The sequence below is a fragment of the Panthera uncia genome, chromosome E1 (genome assembly GCF_023721935.1).
Source record: "Panthera uncia isolate 11264 chromosome E1, Puncia_PCG_1.0, whole genome shotgun sequence".
Classification (NCBI taxonomy): domain Eukaryota; kingdom Metazoa; phylum Chordata; class Mammalia; order Carnivora; family Felidae; genus Panthera; species Panthera uncia.
In genome coordinates this window covers 10,010,610-10,037,511 of record NC_064814.1, presented here as the reverse complement: position 1 = coordinate 10,037,511, position 26,902 = coordinate 10,010,610, and the positions used below count along the sequence as shown (strand labels likewise).

Genomic DNA, 26,902 nt, shown 5'->3' with positions numbered 1-26,902 from the left:
CTCTTTAGCCCCTGGCACCCACTGATCTACTTTCTGTCTTTATGGGTTTGCCTATTCTGAATATTTCACATAATTAGAATCATATAATACACGGCCTTTTATGTCTAGCTTCTTTCACTTAGCATAATGTTTTCAGGGCTCATCCATGTTTAGCATGTATCAGCACTTCGTTCCTTTTTTATGGCCAAATAATATTCCGTTATATGGATTTACTGCATTTAAAATACAAATCTATTGATCAGTTAATAGACATTTGTTTTTTTTCCACTTTGGGAAAATATGGCTTGATTAGCTATTTTTAAGGTTATACATTATCTGGTTAGTGAAAGAAATATGGTAACACACATATGAGTAGACACACACATATGCATGTATGTATGTCTTGATTCTCTTGAAAGTAGGGGAAAAGTCAGTACACTGTCCCCTATGAGTAGCAAGTTCAAAATTATGGATTTTAAAGTAAGGTTACCATCTTATTTCCCATATCCACAATCATTTTTAGGAATTTCAAATTAGGAAAGTATCAAAGAAATATTTTAGCTGTCTTCAGTGGCTTAAGGTGATTCAGGAAATGCTGAAATACAGAAGTTGAGTTAATTTGCATTTCATAGGGTGGTTTGATGGATGCATGCAACATACTTTAAGTTTCAGTAAAAATAAACAAATAAATAAAGGGTTAACTGAGTCAGCAAGTTTTAATTTTTGTTGTTGTTGTTTAAAACAAGTATGTTGTAATGGTGGTTTCATGTTACAAAATGTTTAAAGTCAGTTTAATCAAGTATAATAAATACTGCATGTCAGTCAATATATTATTCTCTTTTATATTTCAAATAGTTCCCATGATTTTTCCTGAATTCCAAAATGTAAACATTAAAAAAAATTTATTTTTTTAAGTTTATTTATTTATTTATTTTTTTAGTAATCTCTACACCCAACATGGGCCTCAAATCCATGACCCTAAGACCAAGGGTCATTGGCTCTTCTGAGTGAGCCAGCCAGGTACCCCCAAAAACATAAAGAATGTTTATCCATACAAGCCAATCTTTGTTTTTGGGGGGGGGGTGTTGAGAGAGAGAGTACAAGGGGGGAAGGGACAGACAGAGAGAGAGAATCTTTAAAAAAATTTTTTTTATGTTTATTTATTTTTGAGAGAGAGAGAGAGAGAGAGAGAAAGAGCATGAGCAGGGGAGGGGCGGAGAGAGGGAGACACAGAATCTGAAGCAGGCTCCAGGCTCTGAGCTGTCAGCACAAGAGCCTGACGTGGGGCTTGAATTCACAGACTACAAGATCATGATCTGAGCCAAAGTCAGACGCTTAACCTACTAAACCACCCAGGCACCCTGAGAGAGTGTGAGAGAGAGAGAGAGAGAGAGAGAGAGAGGGAGAGGGAGAGAGAATCTTAAGCAGGCTCTATGCTGGGCATCCCATGACCATGAGATCATGACCTGAGCTGAAATCAAGAGTTGGATGCTTAACTGACTGAGCCACCCAGGTGCCATACCAAACTTTAATTACTGCCACTGCTCCCTATATGGTTTCCATTTTTGTTTCCTTCTTAAAATTGGGAGTCCCAGTCTGGATATCATGTTCCATTCTGAGCCTAACCAACATACTATCACCAGTGGTATATCTTATCCCTTCATCCCTAGTTTTTAAAGTAATGATAGTAATGTGCTACTGTGGGTATAGCATTTATTCATCAAGTACTTATTTTTTTTAAGTTTATTTATTTATTTTGAGAGCAAAAGAGAGTGTGAGTGGGGGAGGAACAGAGAGAGAGGTAGAGAATCCTAAGCAGGCTCCACACTATCAGCACAGAGCCCAATGCAGGGCTTGATCTCATGAACCGTGAGATCATGACCTGAGCCAAAATCAAGAGTTGGATGCTTAACCTATTGAACCACCCAGGTGCCCCCATTAAGTGCTTAGTGTAAATTGAAGTGCAGCCTAGTCTAAGACCCAAGCTTTGAGACAGACCTGCTCCCATCAGGAAGCAGGTCTTTATGGAAGCAGAACAGATAAAAAGACCTTGGACTGGAGACCAGTTTGCAAAAGAATGTTGTGTTGGGAAATAGGACTTCTGGCCTCACTAATCAGTTCTTTTTATTATTATTATTATTATTATTATTATTATTACTCAGATAGCATTTGTTAGATTCTCTAGGTGCCAGAACTGTGGCAGAGTTGTTTGTAAAAATGAATGAAAGTTTAGCCCCTATCCTTGGAGAAATCACAATCCAACAAGGCAATGGGCATTTGATCTATTAATATAATACAAAGGTCTAAGAGAGGTACATGTGATACAGCTACTTCAGGCCAAGTTTTTACTCCAGACCTCATGAGTGACATCATCAAGATAATCCAATTCTGCTGTCTTAATGGAATGTATATGAAAAAAATAGAGAAGAACACGGATTTCATTTTCTCATTAGCTTGATTCTTATCCCAGAAAGGGACTAACAGCTGGCATAGAGATTCATTTAGCCTCATTTCACACAGATTATGAGTACTTGGAGCAGGACATATTTTTGTATGACAATGAGTTCTAGCAATAACAAGATTTTTAAAGTAATTGAATAATTATATTTATTTATGAATCTGGGAGTCACAACCTTTTATCTTCACTCTCATTGTTTCAGCTGAGCCAATACAAGCATGAGAATTTTAGAATAAACTTATATTTTTCCCAAGGAGCAGACCAAAGAAAAAGTTTAAATGTTTTAAAAGTTGATTTTCCCAACTGATTTTTCTTCTTAAAAAGTGATACTATCTCACAGGTAGTATTCATTCTACTTGCTCAAAAAGGCAACAATTTTATGTAGCTTTTTTTGTTAGAACCTGCCTCAGTCTTTGATAGCAATCTTTTGTTAGACAATTCTCGTTACACAATAACACCCCTTTGTTCCACTGTCCATTAGCTACTTACTGACCACACCAGAGAAGAGACAGGAAGCAATGCCTCTTATTTGAGTTCCATTTAACACTTCAAGATCAAATGACAGATTTGGAACAAACACAAAAACACAACCAATTACACAGTTAAATCTGCAATCACTTTGAGATAGAAATTGCATCATGGAAATAGTTAACTGAAAGACAGACAATTAAGACTTGTGTGGCGATTAAAGGTAGAAACCTGTTCTGTAATTATGACTTCATATTAGTTTTAATATTTTTTTCAACATGTCTTTAAAATCATTTAGCTAATGAAAATTGGTATAGCCACTATGTAGTAGGCAAGTGACATGAAGGGGAATTGATCCAGAATTACAGCCCTACCCCTATGCTCACTCATGAACCAAGTGTGTAAATTGCTTTTTGCCACTATCCCGTATTCCCCGCACCCACCCCTTGCAACATTAAACTGCCAAACACCACCCAGGAACGGATTTCCTATTTCATCATTTAAACCCATTATCTTGTCCCCTTACTATCTTGCCAAACTGGTTTCCCTCCACTTACATTTTTGAGACATGATGTGGCAAGATAACAAGTCTAGACTCTATAAGTAGACAGTTGGGTCTTCAAGTTGAAGCAGAGGACCAAAAGCCAGTGGTCCTCTTTGTTTGCTTTTCAGTGTACTGCCTAAACTCCTCGTAATCCCAAAGAGATCCTCTAACTGCAGAGCATTTCTTTGTGTATTAAAGAGCAGACAGCAGCTGACCGGTAACTGCAAGGCAAAAGACCTGCAGTTTGGGAAGAAAGAGTGCAGCACGTTGAATTGAAGCGTTAGCCTTTGCCTAACTTGCCGATTTGACAATGGTTAACTCAGTAAAGATGAACATAATCTCTAGAGCGTGTTCACATGTCCGGTGACGGTTGGGATCTTGGAGTTGCTATTTTGAGTGAACAAACCAGAGAGGGGCTTAGGGGGACAGAAGCCCTCTCGATTCGCTTCAGAGGATTTCTTTCACTCTATTGTGGGAATGGGAAAGTCTCCACCCATGTCCCCAATTATCTGTCCATCCACACACTTCAGAATGTTATCTTTTTAAATGTCAGGCATTTGGCCACTGGTTTACAGAGTAAGAGTTATCTAGAAATGACTGTCAAGAGGAGCTTGGTGAGTAACCAGGGATAAAAGATGATGTTATCTCGGAAGGTTGCCATTTAGTGACATGCCCTCATTACATTATTTAGGTCATGTATCCCCGCTCTAGCATCCTCCCAAATATAGAAGATATTGAGTATGTGTCCTCAGAAAGTTGCTTGTGGTAATTGATAGTGACTTGGTAAAATGTAGACAGTGATTACTGAGAGCTCAATGGGAAAACTAGGCTGGCAACATAATGCTTGGGGTGAGTCCTGGGGCTGAAGGCACAAGATCTCTGTGAGATGATTGGCCCATTAGAAGAGTGACTGAAGATACCAATACAAATAGGGGTAAAATGGGGTGGAATTAAAAATTCCCACAGGACTGTTTTTCATTCTCCTTTCGCTTTAAATCTTTCTGATAATAATACACAGTTGGGGGTAGGGAGAGGGCAGGGTGTGGATTTAATCCTCCCAAAGTTGCTCAAACCACAATGAATGTTCCCAAAGCACCCTTAGCTGTTTCTAAGAAAAAGCCTCCTTATAACAGCCTCAGGAACTGATTTCAAATCCCGGGCCTTTGTCTTTCATCTCTTTGCTCTTGGGGCTCGGGGTAGTGCCACATCTGGTGGTGGTTTGTGTGAAAGGAAATAATATATATAATAGTTTCCTGTTTGGTCATTTAAACCTGTCCCTGTGCTGGACAGAATTTGACCCACTTCACTCAATAGCAACGTGTCCTGTTGCTGAAGTACCCATTATTTACAATGGCCAGCCAGCCAAAGTGACAGTGCTTTACCACCAGCCCCAAAGCTGCCCAGGCCCCTTATTCTGACCCTTACTGTTTTCATTGACACATAGAGTGTTGTTAATAGCTTAAACCAGAGACTGGGACTTATTTCTTTGGAGCATATAATTATATTTGACAAGAAACTCACAAAGTCTAGTAAGTATGGTTATCATCCTCTTCTCTTAATCCTTTTTGGAGCCAGATTCCATTTTATTCCTGAATTTTAAAAACTGTGAGCTTTATAATTTATTGTGTAACGACTGGCAACCAAAAACTAAGACATGCTAATAATACAATGAAACATATTTGGTATTTTGAATTCTCTTTTTCTAATTTGACTTTAGTTTTCTTGCCCTGACCATAATTGACAGTCCTGCCCTGGAGGTTTTTCTCTTTTGTTTACTTGCAGAGGTGGCCAATTTTCTTCTCTCTGGGCATACCAATTTGTGGTACTGAATGTCTGAGAGACCATGGAATATGTGACATTATTTCTGTATATTAGAATCTGTTCACACAGCAAACTCTTCAACTACGGAATGAGCACTGACCCTAAATCTGTGCATATATTTGAGAAGAAAAAAATCCATTCTGCAGCCATCACTTGCTTTTTACTCTAGTCTCTTAAACTAATTTCAATTTCTTCTTTCTTAGAGACATTAGAAATGTATGGATACATCATTTTAGTTTGGACCTCCTGAAATGCTTATGATAAAACAGAGAGGAATGTTTGTAGTAACACAATATGATTATGGAGGACAGGAGTGAACAAACTGTGACCCATGAGCCAAATGTAGCCAGCAGACTGTTTGTGTACGAGGTTTTTACATTTTTAAAGGGTGATGGGTTGGAGGAAAAATCAAAGAATATGGAACAGAGACTAGATGTGTCCCACAAAGTTGAAAATATTTACTATCTGGCCCTTTACAGAAAAGTTTTCTGATCTGTAGCTTGGGCTAGCATCGTTTGCTAAAGTGTAAAGCCTTACATCTAGATCAGCTGGTATCTCTTTGAACTTTAGATACAGACTGTTATTGAGTACTACCTGCTATACCAGGGCAAATTATACTATACTTATTCCAATTTACTATTTAATCGATTAGATGTTAGTACTATCTATATATTCTAATGGTTTTCAATTCTGGCTGAATTTTAAAATCATCTGAAGAGCTTTAAAAATACTGTTGCCTAGGTGCCTACACCAGAGATCCTGATTTTAGGATCTGAAGGGGAAGCTGGACATAGGTGTGTCCTACATTCTCTTCAGCTGATTCTAATGTTCAGGCAGGTCTGAGAACCACAGGCCTGCACCATTTAGGGGTCTATTCGTGGATTAACAACTAGACCATATTCTTAGGCAGTTTTTATTTACATTGTTCATTAGAAATATAATAAAGATGCATTATACAAATTGCTCTTTAATTTCAAGACAGAAGTGTTGCTCAGGGAAATTCTGAGACAATTTTGAAATGTGAGGAGCATATGAAACAGATAATGCAGAGCCCAGAGAAATAGAATTTAAGAGATAGGAACTGAAAGGAACATGCTGGAAAAAAAGAAAAGGAAAGGAAAGAAAAAAGAAAACCACTCAGAATTACAATACACAAATCACTGAGTAGATTTCTTGCTGTCTGGGTAAGTGTATCTATTTTCAAAAGTGCTATTAACATAAACAGAACAGTAAATCTGGGGCACCATACTTTTTTTTTTTTTAAGTTGTTTAGAAGAATTATATCAGTCTGCAGGTGTCACACGCAGTTACTCAGAATCAGAAAGAAGGCTGATCGGGGGTTAGAAGATCTCCATCTATCTATCTTTTTGCAACCAACCACGTCCAGGCTGTTTATTTAATACTTCCTCTTGCTAATGAAGATACTGGTTGGGGATGGGTCGGGCTTTCCCATCTCAGCATAAGACTGCAAGATTTGAACGTGCCCTGGTGCTGGCTTCACTGACCACAGCAGGTACCCCGGGCAAGAATCTGAGCAGTAATAACAGGTAACAACAGAGTGTGCATCAGATGTCTGATACTTTTCCTTCCAGTTTATTTCCTTTTCTCCCTCATTTACCACCGTGTTCTTTTCCCTCTTCTTTTTACATTTTTCCAAACCAGCAAGTGCGGAGGCAAGACACATCAAAGCAGAGATGGGAAGTGAAAGAGCTCTCGTTCTGGACAGATTAGCAAGCAATGTGGCAAAACGAAAAAGCTCAATGCCTCAGAAATTCATTGGTAAGAATACAACCCTTTTTTTCCTGCTGTTGTTAGCAGATAGTTTAAATGAGATAACGTAGGATGCTTATATATTACACAGGCCCTTCCTAGCTTAATCTCTGTTAAAATAAGGTAATTCGTTTTCCATTGTACACTTTTATTCTTCATGCTTCATTCTGATACCTCGGGCAAATAGAATAAGATATTTTAACTGAATAATCTTAACTCCTGAAGATGGAAGTATTTGATATCCAATTTCCTAAATGGAGTTGGTGTTAAAAATGCTGTTCCTTCCTCTTTATTCCGAATGACATATGTTGCATGACAAAGTTTGTGCAATTGACACCAGTAAGATGTTTGAAATAGCATTTCTGTAACCTTTTGTAGTTATATTTTACAAGTTGGTTCTGTAATCGTGCCCAAACTTTTTTTCATGCTCTAAAACTTACTGCCATTCTTTCTTGAATTTGATTGAGGACTGGCTTTAAGAGAATGTGGTTGGGAGAACATGGATTTAAATAACTAGGCTGGATTCAATCATTTGTCTTACAGGAGTTAATTTTTATGCCATTGGTTTTCACATTGTCAAACAATGGAGCAGAATGAGATGGCTAAAAAATAATTATGTTCATTAAAGTGTTAGGACTGCTGAACAGCAGAGATGTTTTGCCCAACTCTCCCAGATGTTTACATAAATGTGACCATGGTATTTAAAATAGATTTGTATTTGTGAAGAGGGCAGCTGAATTGAATGTATCAGTTTTGCTATAAATTGAAATTCAGTGATACTGAACAAAAATAGTTGTCACACGAAAATAGACCTCCCTCAACACCAGTAAAATTTTAGAGGACTGTCATTCTGTTTTTCCAAAGCTACTTGCTGCTATTGATTTCTCACTACAGTTCTTTTGTGCTTAATCTTCCCAATAGCTTTTACAGATATTACGTACCTACCTGGTTTTTAAATCTGGTTAAATTTTATTATGGTCTAGGTCATTTTTTTACAGGCAGATATTTTATGTGAATTATAGAGATTTATTGAAAGAACTAATGTGTTTCAAAATTACCTAGCTTTGTATTTATGCTTATTTAGGTACTTACGCCTTCTTTATTTTATTTTGATTAGCTGAGAAGTTTTTGTATCCTCTTTTAATCACTTTAAGAATGTGTCAGACTAAAGTTGGTGCATTTCAGTTTAGAAAGACACATCCCCCCCCCCCAACCCCCATTACCATTTCCCCCCTCCCTGGTGAGAAATGTCAAGGGGCATGCAGTGACATCCATGTGGAGTTTAGGAGCAGTGGATCAATTGTGATTCCACGGCGCAATCTTAAGACATTGCTCATATATCTTTTGAGCTTGACTCCTGTGAAGAAGTTCTGACTGGAGTCAGAACAAAGGGAGAGTATAGTTGTTATTCTATGAGTGTAATTTACCTTGTAATTTATTTTGGGGAAAGTTTTGACTCTAGAAATGGCCGTACTTGATGTGGAGAGGGACATGGAGAGAAATGGGCAAGGAAAAAAATGTGAAGTGATGCAATTTCAATCCAATTATAGTCAATGCGTTTTGGTCTAAGACAACTAAAATATGAGAGAAGGTGCTTAGTATAGCTGCCGTATAGCAATAGTTGAGCCAAAACCCTACTTAATATAATAAAAAATATAATAAAAGTTGCTTTGTTATCTTCATGGGTTTAAGAAAACACATTTCCTGTGTTCACTTCCATGCCACTCTACTCATTACATCAGGGATCTGTTCCATTTGTTACCCTTGTGACCAGAGGATTTCCACTCCTTCATTTCCAGACTCATGAGAGATGCTTGTAGGTGCTGATTTCTCTCATCTTCTGAACCATCATGTTCTCTCTATGCTGGCATCAGGAAACCCAGTAGAGTTAGCTCTTGATTTGAGCTGAGGCAGCAACTTCAAGGCCCTGAATAACTGGGGGAAATTTTGTTTGGTAAATTGTGGTATGTTGTGCAGTAGGAAGAACACTGGATTTGAAGCCAAATCACCCAGGTTCCGATTCTAGCTCAGTCATTTCTTAACTCTGTGTGTTCAGACAAATCACATAACCTTTCTGGGCCTCTGTTTATTCATCTGTGAAATGAGGAGACTGAATAGGTGATGAAGTGATCGGGAAGGTCCCTCCCAGCTCTATCATTCTACAAGTCAGTGAGATGAATTAGCAAAGGCTGCAATTATGAATACCACTTTGTGTTTATAAACCCGTATGTGTAACTTCAGGTAACTGTTTTCTCAAGGCTGTACAGACAAGGTATTTATGTTATAAACCATATCAGATATTTTAGTTGTTTTTTTTTTTTTTTTAGGAAGGTGTGGTTAAATCTGAGAATCTATCAAACAGCTGCATTTGGCCAACATTCATATATCTTACTGAGGGCATTGCTACTTCTTTGGCTCTTTCATCAGGAAATGGGGATAGTGCTCCTGCCATATCCATGATGTTCTTGTTCCTAAGCCCTGTTCTAATCTTCTAGCATTAGCTTGTATCTCTTCCTTTTAGAGATTATTTTTAAATAAAGGGTTTCCTTTATTTATTGAATCATTTAATGGAATCGACCTTTTTGATAGAAAACAGTAATATCGGGGAGAGAAAAGGAACATTTGACACTGCAGTGTATGAGATGAAGAGCTACAAAACATCGGGGCTAATATTTTCTCTCCTCTTCTGTCTCCTGTATTTCCTCTCCAAGGCACCATTTTCTGAAAAGATTCAGCTGCCAGGGAAATGGCAAAGGGTAAAGTGTGAAGGAAGAATGAGTCACTCCCTTTAATCCTTGCTGACAGTTGCACAGCACTCAGACCAACCTTTGCTTCCTTGACCTCTTGAACTGTGAGGGTTAAGGTGAAGTTATACCATCAGGTCAGCCTGTTACTTTCCCAACAGGCTAGAGATAATCACCAGTAGGTAGCATCTTCCATCAATTAGAGATTAACTGAGGAAGAGGGACAGATTGGGTTAAGCTCAGGTGCATTTAGAAACACAAAGGAGGTACTTGGGTAGTTCAGTTGGTTAAGCGTCCGACTTCCGCTCAGGTCACGATCTCGCTGTCCGTGAGCTTGAGCCCCACATGAGGCTCTGTGCTGACAGCTCGGAGCCTGGAGCCTGCTTCAGATTCTGTGTCTCCCTCTCTCTCTGCCCCTCCCTTGCTCATGCTCTGTCTCTCTCTCTCTCTCTCTCTCTCTCTCTCTCAAAAATAGATAAACATTAAAAAAAAATTTTTAAAGGAAACACAAAGCATGCCTGTATTGAAGCATAGGAGTAAAATTAAATTGCCTACATAGGAGAAAAATAAAATAATTTCTTTCCTAATTCTCTAAGATGTTTTATTTCACTTTCCGTAAGATAGGACATAAATCAACACACATTCATTAGAAATCAGCATCTTTACATCATCAAAATAATTTTTAGTTGCTCTTTTCGAAGGACACGAAGGCCTCACTTTTAGCACCTAACCCTTTTAAGAGTTGTCCTTTCTCTGCATCTTATTCTCCTGTTATAAACTTGTTTGAATAGACTTCTAACTAGGCCATCTTCAAATACTTGGCTCAAAATAGAGGCCAGATTTCTCTCCTGGAGGGAGGAGGAAAATGACTACATTTCTGCATATTTCTTTTTCTGATTTTCATTCTTTCTCCAAAAACAGATGTGTTATTCCGACCAAAGTGGTTACCATAGCATCTCCTTATTATTTTTAATTTTATGTATTACTTTATTAAAGGAAGTTTTCATGTTGAAAAGAACATGAAAACAGATCTCACTCAGCCGCGGTAAACATTCTGGTGAGGTTTTGACACTTCAACAAACACCATCGATTCTCCTTGTGAAGTAACTAATGAGAAATTGTCTGCTTTGGTTAACAGAGCGACAGGAAGCAGTTTGAAAACTCGTTTCTAACAGCAAAAAGTATCTTCTCCCACCCCTTCCCAAAGGGCTGAAATCTATAATCCTGTAAACATTATAAAATCGTAGCATTTTAGGGCTTGAAGGGATATCAGGAACACGTAGCGAGTTCTTTCACCAGAGGAGGAAAAATTGGAGAGATGGCGAGATGCAACTAGCAGGTGACAGAGCAGGGTCAGGGCAAGGCCTAAGACATGCTGCAGTCCAAGGCCTTCCTTCCTTGGGAGGTTAACCGGAGCAGTGCATGTCATGTGTGCTACACCAGGGCTTTGGACAGTGGGGAGTGTAGTCATTGAAAGCTGGTGGAAGAAAAAGTCCCTGAAGAAGGGCAATCATTCTCCCTCGAGGGTGTGTTTTCTTGAGAAAAGAAGTCTTCCCCTGGTGACTCCATCAGGACTGATGACATCCAGTAGTACCTCTCACAGAGGACAAGGCTTCTGCAACAACAAAACAGTCTCCAGCTGTCACCCCCATGGGGGGTGCCACCCCCATCACTCTCTCTCTCTGTTTGCTCCCCTTCTTGCCTGTTCTGTGGCTCCCCACTGCTTTCCTCCTCCTGGAAGAAATGTTAGTCACTTTGGTCTCATTTAGATTGAGATCAGAGCCATCATCTCATCAGATATTCCATTTACCCTACTTACCTGCCCCCCTCCCTTTTTTTGACATGTACTTGCAGTAAGAGTAAGCGATAATACGCATGGGATATGGTATGAAGGTAGTGGCAAATACATTTCAGTGACTTGAAGAAACTTCAAAAGAAAACCTGAATATTTCACATCACCCCTCATGATGACTATAATAGTAGAAATGTGTTATTTTTCTAAAGTTCAAATCATCCCCCCCATCTTCAAAAAAACCTTTCAGTGGCTTCCCAATGGAATAAAATCTGAACCACCCAGGTGTTCTGAGCCTAGCACAATCTGTCTCCAAGTTACCTTTTCTCATTTTATCATTTCAGCCAAGTAATCTTTTAATTCAGCCACAGTGAACTACTTCCACTTCTGTGTAATACTTTCCCTCTTATATGTAATGGTTCTGTCCATGCTGTCTGTCTGGAATACCATCACTCACATCTGCCTTTAGAAGTACACATGGTCAGAGGGCGCCTGGGTGGCTCAGTTGGTTAAGCATCTGATTTTGGCCCAGGTCATGATCTCACAGTTTATGAGTTCAAGCCCCACATCAGGCTCTGTGCTGACAGCTCAGAGCCTGGAGCCTGCTTCGGATTCTGTGTCTCCCTCTCTCTCTACCCCTCCCCTGCTCACGCTCTGTGTCTCTCTGTCTCTCAATAATAAATAAATGTTAAAAATAAATAAATAAATAAATAAATAAAAGAAGTACACATGGTCAGGAGGTGCCTGGGTGGTTCAGTCAGTTAAGTTTCTGATTTTGGCTCAGGTCATGCATGATCTCTTGGTTCTTGAGATCAAGCCCCTCATTGGGCTTACTGTTGTCAGTGCTGAGTCTGCTTGGGATTTTCCCTCTGTCTGTCCCCCACTCTTGTACTCTCACTTGCGTGGTGCTCTCTCTCTCAAAATAAATAAATAAACAACAACAACAAAAAAGCACACACATCGTCTACATTCGCATAGTCTCCTGAGTCCTCTCTTTACTCTCTTCTCCCCCTGCACTCAAGGCAAGCTTAAACAGTTTGGTGATATATAGAACTGTCTTCACCACAATCACTGCCACCACCTCAGATAACAAGGAGACTTTAAAGAACAGAGGCGCCTGAGTGGCTCAATCAGTTAAGCATCTGACTTTGGCTCAGGTCATGATCTCTCAGTCCTTGAGTTTGAGCCTCACATCAGACTCTGTGCTGATAGCTCAGAGCCTGGAGCCTGCTTCAGATTCTGTGTCACCCTCTCTCTCTGCCCTTTCCCCACTTGTGCTCTGTCTCTGTCTCTGTCTCTCTCTCTCTCTCAAAAATAAATAAACATTTAAAAAAAATTTTTAAATAAAGAATAGATTAATATTTGTCTCACATTACATGACATATTTGAGAAGCTGTCCATATTATTCTCTTTACTCTCTTGACTACTGTATGCTTTGTATTAGGGGTACTGATTTGTAATGAAATTGCATAAATGCTACATTTCCTATTGGATTGCAATTATGTTTATATTCCTCAAAGCACGTAACATGGTGTGAGGCTAATAATAATAATAATAATAATAATAAATGATCTACCACTTATTAAGTGTTTACATTTGCCAGGCACTCTTTTAAGCACTTACAGATATCACAACAATTCTGTGCATCATAGATATTTCTTGAATGCACGTTGCTGGTCCATTTGGAATAAAGCACAGTTGCTGGTCCACTGCTTCTGGGAACCACCCCAGCAGAGAATCTGAAGTCACTGTCCATGGTGGGATTGTGCAGCCATGGGCAAGGTAGCATCCAGGAAACAGCAGTTAATGCTCATGGACAGATATATTTAGGCCCTTAGATTGCATCCTAGTTCTCCATTTACTGACTAACCGACCTTAGCAAATTAACCTGTTTGTAGGTTAGGTTCTTCATCTGACTAAGAGACGCTAATTCACCTTAGGCAAATGAGACAATATACAAAAAGTACCTAGGACAGCACTGGGTATATAGTAAGGGCTCAATAAATAGTAGCTATTCCTTTTAGTATTATATATAAGGCACAGTGCTAGGTAGTGTGAAGTATAAAACCCAGAAGTAGGGGTGCCTGGGTGGATCAGTCGGTTAAGCGTCCGACTTCGGCTCAGGTCATGATCTCACGGTTCATGGATTCAAGCCCCGCGTCGGGCTCTGTGCTGACAGCTCGGAGCCTGGAGCCTGCTTCAGATTCTGTGTCTTCCTCTCTCTCTGCCCCTCCCCTGCTCATACTCTGTCTCTCTCTGTCTCAAAAATAAATAAAAATATTTTTAAAAAAATAAAAAAAAAACCCAGAAGTAAACAGATTAGGGTGGTGGGTATTGCTTGGCCCCAAAGGCAGAGGTCTCAGCCGTGTGCTCAGCTAAGGTCCCTTTTAGCTCTAGGCTGTGATTCTGTCTGTACTTTCAAGTTGGCACTTAGAAGCCAACAACATATGCCCTCACCACATCGCAGCAATTCAGGTCAGGCAGTTGCTCAGTTTAGAGTTACCAAAGCCTAGATGGTAGGGATTGAGGGATTGACACCTTTAAAAGGAAACACGGGTAAGTAATGGCCCAACCAGGCAGCCTTGGTTCCTAAACTCAGAACTTGTTGCTGCCATTTGTACTTTCATCAGAAGGAAACCTCTAATTCAGCCTGAAGCTGCTATCATTAATCATTCAAAGGTGTGGTACGATTTTGACTACAAGCTGGACTAGAGGCTCCGTGCAGGTTTGGGAGAAGTTACACTCTTGTGGTTTGACTAACCTTTTTTATGAGTATGTTACTAAAGAAACGTGAGCTGTTGGCTTTTCAATTACTGTAGCTTACCCCTTCTGAGTTTCATACACATTGAGTCATCGTGTCTACAGGTGACTGATAATCATCTGCACTACTCAAGTTACCGTAACTCAGAGATGAGGGGATCTGATGATTGTAGGTTGCGTGCACGTGAAGATCTGAGGCTCTCCCATCTTCACAATGAACAATGGTCTGTGTTAACCACAGAACTCAGTCACATATTTCCACTCATCCAAGGGTTTATTTCCCTCTTACTGTTTTGCCTCTTACAACTTTAGCACTCAGCTGTTTTCTGACATGTGCTGCAGGTGGTATAGACTCTGAAACCGTAGGCCTAGTTCAGTAAAGCAAACTCTTGGGAGAAAGGATAAAAGCAGAGTTTATGATGTGCCTACCCCACCCCGGAAACTTTCTGGAACCTCTCTGTTAGGTGAAAAGATAAAAAGGTTCTCACAGACCCCTGGTATCTGGGGAGTTGAGTAGAACCAGCCACACTGGAAAATCATCGATGACCTTGAAAAGGCCAGGAAACCAAAGTTCATCATTTCTGTGTCACGTTCAGGAGAATGAATATTTGTGACCTTAGCTGGCTTTCATGTTCTCAGCCTCATTCTTTCAAACAGCTTTGATCAAAGATATATTCAATCTGGAAGCTGAAAATAAGAACCGCTGATGACTTTGGCAAAGGTCTACTTTTCTGTTGCTTTTTATTGAGTTGCCAAAGCAGGGTGTTTTTCTTTGCATATTTTTTCTCTCAGGTATTTGTCTAGAAACTATCATGTTGGCCTTAAGGTAGTGGGGATGCAGGACAAATCCATCTGATTCCATTAGATCTTCTAGCTGCTCTTTCTGGCTCCCATTTCTCACTGTTCTGGTCTATCTTACACTTTGCTGTTCCATTAATATCCTGAAAATAAAATTTTGACCCAAGCCTCCCTTGCTCAAGGGCATGTGGCAGTTTGTTCTTTGTTCAAATCCAAATCCAATTTCAGAATGCCCATCGTTTGGTTTCACCATGTGTTATCTTTTTTGAGTATCTCCCCAAATGTGGAATGCAAAATGCCAGGAGGCCCATGGGGCAAGAAAATTATTTTGTTTTTTAGTTCTCTCTCAATCTTCTTGATTATACCAAAGGAAAAAGGTTTAGACTTAATTTGATGTTAGATTTCATTAATACTAATCTCACACTTGGCAATCTCTGTTTTTAGCAGAGAGAGGGGATCTTTGTTTCCAAGTAGTCACAGTATCTGATCAAAACTTAAGTAAATTGCTCTATTTCATTGTCTTTATTTTTCATAACTACCTTCTATTTGCGGTAAGTGATTCTGGTTTTCCATTTGTGTTAGTAATATAAAGTTTACTTAAAAAGCAAACTTGCGGGGTGCCTGGGTGGCTCCATCAGTTAAGTGTCAGACTTAGGCTCAGGCCATGATCTCACGGTTTGTGTTTTTGAGCCCTGCGTTGCGTTCTGTACTGATAGCTCAGATAGCTGGAGCCTGCTTTGGATTCTGTGTCTCTGTCTCTCTGCCCCTCGCCTGCTTCTCTCTCTTTCTCTCTCTTTCTCTCTCTCTCTCTCTCTCTCTCAAAAGGTAAATAAACATAGGGGCGCCTGGGTGGCTCAGTCAGTTGAGTGTCCAACTTCGGCTCAGGTCATGATCTCGCGGTTCGTGGGTTCAAGCCCTGCGTCAGGCTCTGTGCTGACAGCTCGGAGCCTGGAGCCTACTTAGGATTCTGTGTCCCCCTCTCTCTCCACCCCACCCCACCCCTGCTTGTGCTCTGTCTCTGTCTTTCAAAAATGAATAAACATTAAAAAAAAAAGGTAAATAAACATTAAAAAAAGAAAGAAAGAAGAAGCAAACTCAGGGCACCCAGGTGACTTGGTCAGTTAGACATTCAACTCTTGATTTCGGCTTGGGTCATTATCTCAGGTTCATGAGATAGAACCCCACATCAGGCTCCATGCTTCTAGAGCAGAGCCTGCTTGGGATTCTCTCTCTCTCTCTCTCTCTCTCTCTGCCCCTCCCCCACTGGCACACGGGCACACACACTCTCCCTTTCAAAATAAATAAACATTTTTTAAAAGAAAATTCATTTTAGCAAAAAAAAAAAACACAAAAAACAAAAAAACAGAGAAAGAAAAGGCAAGCTGATTCCAACAAAACAAAAAATCCTAACATTTACCAAGTGCTTTCTATGTACTAGGCATTTTTCTAAGCACTTCCCAGTGACCCTGGGTGGCAGATACAATTAGTATCCCCATTATACATGAGGACATGGAGCCATAGACATGTTAAGTAACTTGCCCAAGGTCACACAATGGGTAACTGATGAGCCAGCATCAGATCCAGTCTCATCTGGCCCTATTGCCCAGGCACTCAACCACCACACCACCCTGAGGTGCCAGTATTGCAGAACGTGAGGGAATAAGTGAAGTTTCAGAAATGCTGTATTTCATTCTTCCTGAAGGAGAGCTACAGCCATACTCTCTTACTCTTCCCTGCTTGTGTCCTGTGTAGTCCCACGTCTCTGCCTTCTGTCATGCTCCTCCCTCAATTAGGATGTCTCATCAACCTCTCTGAAAAGCTACGTCATACCAGTTCATCAAGACTCTTCTCAAAATCTGGGTTTTCCAAGAAAGCTTTCGCTGCCCCAGGTACTCTTGAATGTTTTTCATTCCCTTAACACTTAAATATACAATTTCTACCAGACTGCCTTACCCTTGCCTTATAATTCTTTTTACAGAAGACATGTACTCCCCTACTTAACTGCCTTAAGCATGGCATTTAGAATAAAATCAAAGACCTCCATAGAGCAGAGCTGTCCTTTCATGACTTCTAACATTTATTTTTCTCTGCTTCCATGCATACAGGTCTTGTTTCTCTCCCACTAGTTTGGAGACAGCTCAAAAACAGAAACCAGTTCTTCCAATTCTTATGTTTTCTTGAATTCTTTCACTATTGGACCCTTTACTGTATGGCAGGGACAAGCTTTGGAACCATAACATGCCTAGGGAATGTTACGGAAGAGAGGATCTGGTTCAGCATATCCCCCCAGAATCTAGTGTCTACAAAATAAAAAAGCAGCAGCAATACCTTAGCCTCACTTTCAGTGCTTGACACATCCACCCGTTCTCTCTTCCCTCTACCAGCCACTCACCACTGAGCACATCTGCCATCACTGCAGACCCTGCTCCTGCCTTCCCTGTGGCCAGAGAGCCTCTATTTTCTAACACACAACACCCACACCCCAAAGGTGGCTAAACTCTGTTTTCAGAATTTCTCAGCAGTTTGACAGGAGCAGTAGGACAGGGTGACCACAAATACATTTTTCAGTTAAGTGTGAGATAGGTCCTAATGATCACCTGTGTATCAATGATACATTTTTTTTTTCAAACAAAAGCATGACATACTTTATGAAAGGAATAAAGACTGTGATCTTTCATCAAGAAAGCTTTTCTAAAACTTTCTACATTTGAAGTTCATTTACTTAAATCTCAGTCTGGTGACAATTTGTTTGGGGAGTGGTAAGTTGGAGGTTTGGGGGCTACTTTTTCTGCCCCTGTAGCTATTTAAAAAGCTGCAGAGGCTAGTTGCTGAGCATCCCCGCTGTTTGCAGCACTTCCGTTCCCCTGGCTCTCTAGTATTACAAGCAAAATAAGAGTTTGGGAATTGATTGGGTTGAGAGTCCAGGAACAGTAGAAGTGCCATGCTCCTGCACAGTGGTAGCTCCCCAGCCTCCTGTGAACCCTGCCCCAGTGTCCTCTTGCTTCTTTTTCTCTCCTTTTCTCCAGTGTCCCCTCTGATGTGAGCAGTGGAAACAGTTCACGTTGTAGCCTCAACTTAATGACATCTCTGACACTCCCTTTTGTCTGCCTGCTTAATTTATTTTGACTGTCCAAACATGTACTGTCAGCCACTGTCCCTTGAGACTTCAGCACCCATTGGAGCCATTCTGCCTGGGCTGGGTGTTCTTTTTTTTTTTTAATGTTTATTTATTTTTGAGAGAGAGAGACGAGCATGAGTGGGGGAGGAGCAGAGAGAGAAGGAGACACAGTATCTAAAGTAAGGTCCAGGCTCTGAGCTGTGATCACAGAGCCTGATGCAGGGCTCGAACCCACAAATCGTGAGATCATGACCTGCCAAAGTCAGACGCTTAACTAACTGAGCCGCCCAGGCGCCCCAGGGCTGGGTGTTCTTGAGCAGGTGGCACATCCTTCCTCCCTTTTCAAGGACTCTGGAGAATCATTTTACAAACTCTCTGCCCGTGTGTTCTTCCTCTTGTAATTATTTCTTTCACTTGTTCTAGGTGAGAAGCGCCACTGTTTTGATGTCAACTATAATCCCGGCTATATGTACGAGAAAGAGAGTGAGATGATACAGACCCGGATGATGGACCAAGCCATCAATAATGCCATCAGCTATCTCGGTGCAGAAGCCCTGCGCCCCTTAGTCCAGACACCACCTGCTCCCACCTCTGAGATGGTTCCAGTTATCAGCAGCATGTATCCCATAGCGCTCACCCGTGCGGAGATGCCAAATGGTGCCCCCCAGGACCTGGAAAAGAAGAATATACACCTGCCAGAGAAGAGCCTGCCTTCTGAAAGAGGCCTCTCCCCCAACAATAGTGGCCATGACTCCACAGACACTGATAGCAACCATGAAGAACGCCAGAATCACATCTACCAGCAAAATCACATGGTCCCTCCCCGGGTCCGCAATGGGATGCCACTTCTGAAGGAAATCCCCCGCTCTTATGAACTCCTCAAGCCCCCACCCATCTGTCCAAGAGACTCCATCAAAGTGATCAACAAAGAAGGGGAGGTGATGGATGTGTATCGATGTGACCACTGTCGAGTCCTCTTCCTGGATTATGTGATGTTCACTATTCACATGGGTTGCCATGGCTTTCGTGACCCTTTTGAGTGTAACATGTGTGGATATCGAAGCCATGATCGGTATGAGTTCTCATCTCACATAGCCAGAGGAGAGCACAGAGCCATGCTGAAGTGAACATCTGGTCTCCAAGATGATTTACGCCTGAGCATTCAACATAATTTGTAAAAACCGATACCCCACCTAACGAATTATTCTCCAAACTCATTTCCAAACTCCCTTCCATACCATTTTTAGTGTCCAAAGAGTCATGTTCACATGGGCAACAGGGAAATGCTGTCTTCGTTCAGAAATTGTTTGCAGATAATATCGTGTTATCATTTTTGTTAAACCTTTGTTTTCTCATTAGGGACTTGAATTTTTATGATATTTAAAAGCCAGTGAAGTATTTGGTCATTATCTTTTGCAGCAATGGAACAAGCAGTCCTTGGAGTTTGTTGCCATTCAAAAGAATCCCCCAGTTGTGCTGCAAGAGACATTCTTTCGGAGATACATAGATACATCAGCCATATGTGGAAAAGCATTTTGGTCATCTGCCTAGGTCCACGAAGAAGAAGAGCTCACCAGCTAACCTGGCTCGGAAGCCATGCCCTTCTGTACTTAACACAGGCTGAAAGTCTAGGATATAGTCTCCTCATCCCAAATTATACTATAATGGTAAGGAAAAGAACAGTCATAAAACAAGTATCTGTTACCAGTAACTGAAGACTGAAGTCTCTAGGCAGCAGACCCATTTCTTAGCACACAAGGGGAAAAAAATCAAGTCATCCAATGATACTTCTGCTTCTACCCTTTAACCTTCCCATCATCAATTAAAAGTTGCTTTGGTTTAAACCAGTCATGAATAGGAGAAATTCTATATCAGAAGAACGGATGGCTTTAAACATAGACCATCTTTGAAACTCCAGGAAGTTGTCGGCTTTGGACGATGGCATCCATTTCCTATGATCAAGACTGGCAGAACTGGGCTCTGAGGGGGAAATGGTTCAGAAGCACCATGGGGCAGTGAGGGGGATGGGTAGTTACCTAAAAGTTCTTGGTCTCCTTCATGGAGCATTAGTGTACAGACACTTACCAATGATTTCTTTTTTTGACAAAAAACCACCAAAGAATCCAAAATGAGTGACTTAGTCTCCCCCTCCCCACAGGAGAGGAATCAGGGACAGATGTCATGTGTGTTGTTTGGGTCTTTGACGAGCTTCCTGATGGGGTGAGGAGGGGGCAACTCTGCTGACAGGTTCTCCTTGATCAAGTAGGGTGGGTTTCTCTCTCCATTTTAAGTGGAGCTGCTGTATGCCACGAAAACTCCTGAAAGATCTTGATTCTGCACATGTATCGGTCAGCTTTGTCATCTGTTATGGGAAATATGCTATCAAGGGAAAGTTCAGGGATAATTGTAAAATTAGTATTGCAATAGGGGTCACGAAATCTGTTTGTGAATTCCATATTGGCTGCTAATTAGCTGTATGACTTTGGGCAAATCACTTAACTCTTAAAACTAAGTTTCTTCAACCATAAAGTAACGGTTGGGTTTATACATTCTCTAAGGTCCCTTCCAGCTTTAAATGTATGCGATTATGCTGTAACCACAGTTACTTTTTAGACCTCTTAATGCATGGGTATTAAGCAAAAGAGTATGTATATGAATATCTGTTTCACATTGCTTTGGTGTGAAAATGGTAGTGTTGTTAAATTTTTCCTTTAACCACTGAGTTGTGAATGTGAAGAGGATGGTGGGGAGGAACAAAAAACAGGAAGGTATTTTGATCTTGCCCCAAAGTATATATACACAAAGTGGCACCTGCATCTGCTTGCCAAAGCCTTTTTTTTCTCTCTCTCTCTCCTTTTTAAGAACTGGTGTTAGCGAAAATAAATTCTGCTTCCAGGGACAACTTCATGGAGCCTAGTTACACATTAAGAGTCAGCTTTGTGCACCTTTCTACCAGAGCCAGGAGTCCCCAATTCCTGGTAGATTAGTGTTTTATGTATCTGCCTTGATATTTCGAAAGGGCTTAGGCATTAGACTTCAACTCAACTAATTTATGTGCTGCCAGTAATTAAAATGTTCCACCTCAGACTGCACAAATGGCTTATCCTTCTTTGTAGCATGGCGTCTGTCTCAGGAAAAAAAAAAAGACTTTGTGAAATTCCATGGTAACAGTCCCAACATGTCTGAGATTTCAGCTAAAAGACTAGACGTATTTCAGTGCGTAGTCTTCACTATGTTTCCGTAATCCTAGACCCCAAGCTACACCAGGTTGCTTACACCCGTTGTGGCCGAGGAGCTGCTTATTATACTCTTGAAATGCCGCACATCCTGTTGGCTCTTCAGGGGACAAAAGAAAGAATATTTGGAAGCAAGAATTAGTAGGAGAGAAAGCTTGGGAAAGCGGGCATTTCCACCAGATTAGTGGGAAAGTCCTTCTGCAGAAGCCAACTCTTGCACCTTAAGAGTGAAAGAGGCCCATCCCACTAACCTAGGGACTTTTGTGTAGATATGACCCTCATTTTCCCTGTGACTAATAGATTTTCTAAATGATTTCTATTCTTCTGAGGTCAGTCTTCTGAGTGGGGTGGCCACTCAGAAATGCTACTTTCACTGTAGCATTCTGGGCCTAGATTGGGACACACCGAGTCCAGAGAAAATTTGCATGTACAAACTGCATATTCTTAAATCTTAAAGTCGAACTAGTTAATATGTAGTAGTGGTTGTCACCACACAGGTGAATATTTCCTTCTGTAGGCACTCCTTATACCAATTAATGTCTCTGCCCACCACTTGCTGGTAAAGAGGGTAAAGGAGAATCTTAGCAAGATTGCTTAGTGAGAAGGGCAGAATCAGGATTCACGTTCAACCATGTTGGACAGTGAGATCTCCTTTCCCAGCCAGAGTCCCTCTGAACATGAACGTTGTGGGTCTTCGCTCATCTTCATTTCCCACCACACACCCAGGAGGCCACAATCTGAGGAAGAGCCAACCCCATGGAAAGTTCCCTTGCAGCCAAGGTGACAGAATTGGGGTGAGGCGGAAAAGGAAGAGAACTGGCTCTCCAGATGTTCCTTACCACCACTTGAATCATTGCACAGGTATTTCCTAAGGACATAGAACTAAACAGAAGTATCTCCCCCATTACCCTCCACCACCATCACCAAGGACAAAAAGACATTAATAAATCTATCAGTCTTGGGGCACCTGAGTGGCTCAGTCAATTGAGCATCCAACCCTCGGTTTCGGCTCAGGTCATGGTCTTGCAGTTTGTGAGTTCAAGCCCCGCATCAGGCTCCACACTGACAGCCTGCTTGGGATCTTTCTCTCCCTCTCTCTGCCCCTCCCATGCTCATTCTCTCCGTCTCTCTTGAAATAAATAAATAAACTTAAATTTTTTTTTAAATAAATAAATCTACCAGTCTTTAGATTCTTTAAGTCATTCTCCCCAAAAGATATTTGCCTTGACACAGATAAGCTAACTAATCTCATGCCTTGTTACCTATTTTGAGCTGTTCCTGACTCAGCTTCTGATTTTGTCAGTGACAAAATTTCTCACCTTTCAAATGCAGTGCTTAACATTTGCTAGGCCCATACTCATAGTGGTGGCCCAGATATAATATGACCTCAGATTTCTTTTGCAAAGAAAAAGGTCTGAAAACACAGAATTTTGCTTAGTTGAAACACTGTGTTACGAACAAATCTCACACTGACGTGAAGTTTTTCCTAGTAGTCTCTGTATCACTATTCTTATTCTCCTCCTCTGCTTTTTCCCCTCTGATAAATGTGAGGTTTAATGTGTTTTAAGGGAAAAAGCAATACTGCTGATAAATATCCCAGCACAGGCACAGTAAGACCGTAATGGAAATGTTAAATGCTTAGAGTCCTAACTTTAAAATGTACCCCACAGAGAACAGGTCTGTTGGTCTCCAGTGGAGATTTGGAAACTCCAGGCCCCTCAACATTTGAATCCTCAGAGATAGCCAACCTCTTTCACAAGGGCTTGGAATTGAGATTTATGAGCTCAAGAAGAGAAAGAAAGGGGAGTGATAAAAATTTTGCCCTAGGAAGTAGAATCCAGTTGTGCAGAAGAGATATACGGCGACACTTCTCCTTTAAAGAATTGGGAGCTAATTTTTTAGGTTCAGACAGTACAGTTCAGAGAACTCTCTATAAGCAGAGTTCAGAAAAGCAGAATGGATTTGAGACTTCAGTGCCTGTGAAGAAGACAATTTTGGCCTGAAACCAAAGGCTAGAACTGGGCCACTCTAGGAAAAGGATGCTGTTCTCTAAAGATAAAGGACTGACTGGTTCTGCAAATAATCAGTGAACCCAGGGCTGGGCACTGCCTCTAAAGACCGTGGACTCAGAAGAGCCTGGAAAAGAAGTGTAGGCTTTAGACTTGTGTGAGCTCAGAATACAAGACTGTAGCTCCATTCACCCCAACTGTAGATAGTGTGTACCCCACCATGCCATCAACATGATAAACAGGTCTTTGCACTTTGAAAAAGTTGAATGCAAGTTTCCTCCAAATATTACAAGAGTGGACTGCTGAATATTCATATTGATTGAGCTGTTCTTTGAAAACGGAATGTTAATGTTTTGATTAAAAAATGTAAGGACAGAATATCTACCTCCCAAGGATGTTATGAAGTTTTATGTAATTTTGTTTATGGGGTGATGTTACTGTTTTTTTTTTGGGGGGGGGATTATGTTGGATGCTTACAAATTTTCCACTACGTGTACTGTATGTGGATTTAAAGACATGGAGATATTCCAAGGCCATACTAGGACCACAGTTCAGTCATTCAGTAGTCAGTGGAGGCATGTGATCTCTAGCACAGTCTCCTTCATGTTATTTTAATTCATAAGAGTAAAGAATATGCTGAATATTAAAACCAATATGAGTTAACCACATGCTACAGACACTTCACGGCACTGCAGCCAGGAAAGTAGAATGGCTTTGCTCCCTCCCTGTCTCATGAGCTCTTGACTATTAACTCCCCAAGTAACTTAGAGTTTCCTCAAATGCTCCTCACTATCCATCTCCCTATTGACCCTACTCTAGAAAGCCTGGAGAGCAGTCCCATAATGTAACCCCCCTTCTCCCAAGCCTGTGCCACACCTCTGTGGAGCCTAGCTTCAGATTCTGAAGCTGCTTTTCTTCTTCCTCTCATAAAAAGACTGAGAACAAACATTTTAACATAGTAAGAAAATGGAGCAGCCTTGAAAATGATCCCATTGTCAGTGACTCATTTATACAAGGACTTTTCCAGGTTAGCAGACAAAAACCCTTGTTGGTGGGCCTGCTTCTGTGGGTTCACAGAAACCAAATTACTGTGGGTTGCAAAGAATTAGCAGGTCATTTGAAAAGCAGACATCCCTTCACCCAGACTGTGGTTTTGCATGCTCAGGTTCTCAGTCTATGAGCTTTGGTGAGGGATCATTTTGGCTACTGGAAAAACCATAGGTTATTTTTAATTTCTGGTTGCCAAAGCCACCACACGTGTGGTCTGTGGATGACCCTTGTCTGCAGAATGACAGGGGAAGAAGGGAACCTGGTTTGGGGGTTCAAAGTGGCCTTCCCCCCAGGAGGAAGGGAGGGAGCCCTTGCTGAGTGGTTTCGACACGGCCTGTGCTCATAGCATTCTCTCTGGGTTTCTCAGAAATGCCCTCCCTGCCCAGCAGTGACCTTCTCTCTTAACTTCTCTCAAGTTTTACCCAGAGTCCAACTATTTTAGAGCATCGTAAGGTGCCCTATTCCTCTGTAACGACTGTTTAAAGAAAGTCAGCTTCTGAAATGTAGCAATGCTAACCTTGCCAGAACCATAATGAGTGCATCACATAAAAAAAACAAAAAAAAACAAAAAAAACACAAAAAAACACACAAAAAAACGAACAAAAAAAAAAAAAAACCTGCTGATAGTTTTCAAGATTTCTATATCATGTTTGATTTTTACACTGAAAAATAAAAAAATATATACTGGTGTGTTTAAAATTAGTCATTGTGCATGCCTATCATTTATAGCTGTCAGAAAATGGAAGGACTTAATTCTGCCTCTAGGACTGTTTTCTTAATTTAGTCCCTGTGGCTATTTCTTAAGTCTAAGTACCAAGGTGAATGAAATTATCACTGAAATAAGACATCTACTCTGATGCCTTCCTGAGCCTGCCATTGGCATCCTGTTGCTGGCCCCCATACCCCTATACTGGGGTTCTCATTCCACCAGCCCTTAGTTCACTAAGGGGACCCAAGGAAGTTGGGGCCTGGATTTGGCTGGCTCAACACTGCAGTGTCTCCCAGTGCCAAGACACTGCTCTGCCCTTGTTCCCAGCATGGGTTCTTTCTAGAAGATAGGCAAGCCCTGGCTTTTTCACTGCTAGGGTCTCAGAAACATCCACCTCAGGAAGTTCAAGTGAAGTCACTAACTCAGCCACACTTACTTTTTTTAAGGTTTTATTTATTTTTTTAAGTCTTATTTATTATTTTCAGAGAGAGAGAGAGAGAGAGAGAGAATCCCAAGCAGGCTCCACACTGTCAGCACAGAGCCTGACTCAGGGCTTGAACCCACGAACCATGAGCTCATGACCTGAGCCCAAATCAAGAGTCCAATTCTTAACCAACTAAGCCACCCAGGTGCCCTAAGATTTTATTTTTAAGTAATCCCTACACCCAACATGGGGCTCAAACTTACAACCCCAAGATCAAGAGTCTCATGTTCCCCCGACTGAGTCAGCCAGGCGCCCCAGCTGCATTTAAAAATAGTCTTAAGAGGGGCGCCTGGGTGGCTCAGTCGGTTAAGTGTCCGACTTCAGCTCAGGTCGTGATCTCACGGTCCGTGGGTTCAAGCCCCACGTCGGGCTCTGTGCTGACAGCTCAGAACCTGGAGCCTGCTTCTGATTCTGTGTCTCCCTCTCTCTCTGACCCTCCCCCCATTCATGCTCTCTCTCTGTCTCAAAAATAAATTTTAAAAAATTAAAAAAAAAAATAGTCTTAAGATACTTGGAGGCCCAAACCTAAGGTGCTGGGGAGAAAGTCCTAGGAGAATGGCACAGACATTTTTCAGCTTTCGCCTGGTCTTGATATCTTCTGGTCTCTCTCAGAAAATATCAGAAAAGAGACTGGGAGGTCATCTGGTGTTCTGCTCAACCTCTTCCAAAACGCCTTCCTTTTCCCCTCCTCTGTGAGAGAGGCAGAAAGAAGCCATTTCTGAAATTTAGGATCAGCAAAGGTGGGGCCAGGTTGGGGGCAGCTTCCTCTGTCTCTACGCTCAGCACCATCTCCTTCCCTACAGCACCAGACTGCTGGAAGATCTCCAGCAGGTTTTGCACTCTCAGCACTAAGGGAAGGGAGAGAGGAATTGTGTCACAGCCCGCCTTTGTATTATTACATTAAGTACTTTGAAAAGTGGCCTCTGGGTAACTGAGTGGTATGTGGCCTTTTCCTCCCCACTGCCTTCCCAAAGCGAGCAGCTCAGAGAGAAAGGGAGACCAGGAGACCCCATCCCATTTGCCAGTGAGCAATGGAGAGAGCTGTGAGGCTGGCTGGTGCTGGGCTTGGGGCTGGATTGGCTTCCAGCCTAAGGACAGTGTCCTTTCCTAATTCTTGGAACTGATGTGACACTTTAGAGGGTGGTAGGCCTGGCAGAGGAGG

The 26,902-nt window shown here is 41.3% G+C and overlaps 1 protein-coding gene across 2 annotated transcripts in view; it reads left to right on the top strand.

Annotated features, from left to right (window-relative positions):
* The window catches only part of IKZF3 (IKAROS family zinc finger 3), a 93,394-nt gene extending 69,980 nt beyond the window's left edge, over positions 1–23,414 (top strand). The window contains exons 1-3 of one of the 2 annotated variants that reach the window (XM_049635959.1): positions 1,187–6,817; positions 6,933–7,049; positions 18,676–23,414. In XM_049635959.1, the coding sequence (XP_049491916.1) occupies positions 6,965–7,049; positions 18,676–19,379 (789 nt within the window). In that variant the 5' untranslated portion in view covers positions 1,187–6,817; positions 6,933–6,964 and the 3' untranslated portion in view covers positions 19,380–23,414. Of the gene's footprint in view, positions 1–1,186; positions 6,818–6,932; positions 7,050–18,675 lie in introns of those variants that run through there. The other variant, XM_049635958.1, reaches the window with a different exon arrangement.
* The last annotated feature ends 3,488 nt before the right edge of the window (positions 23,415–26,902 follow it).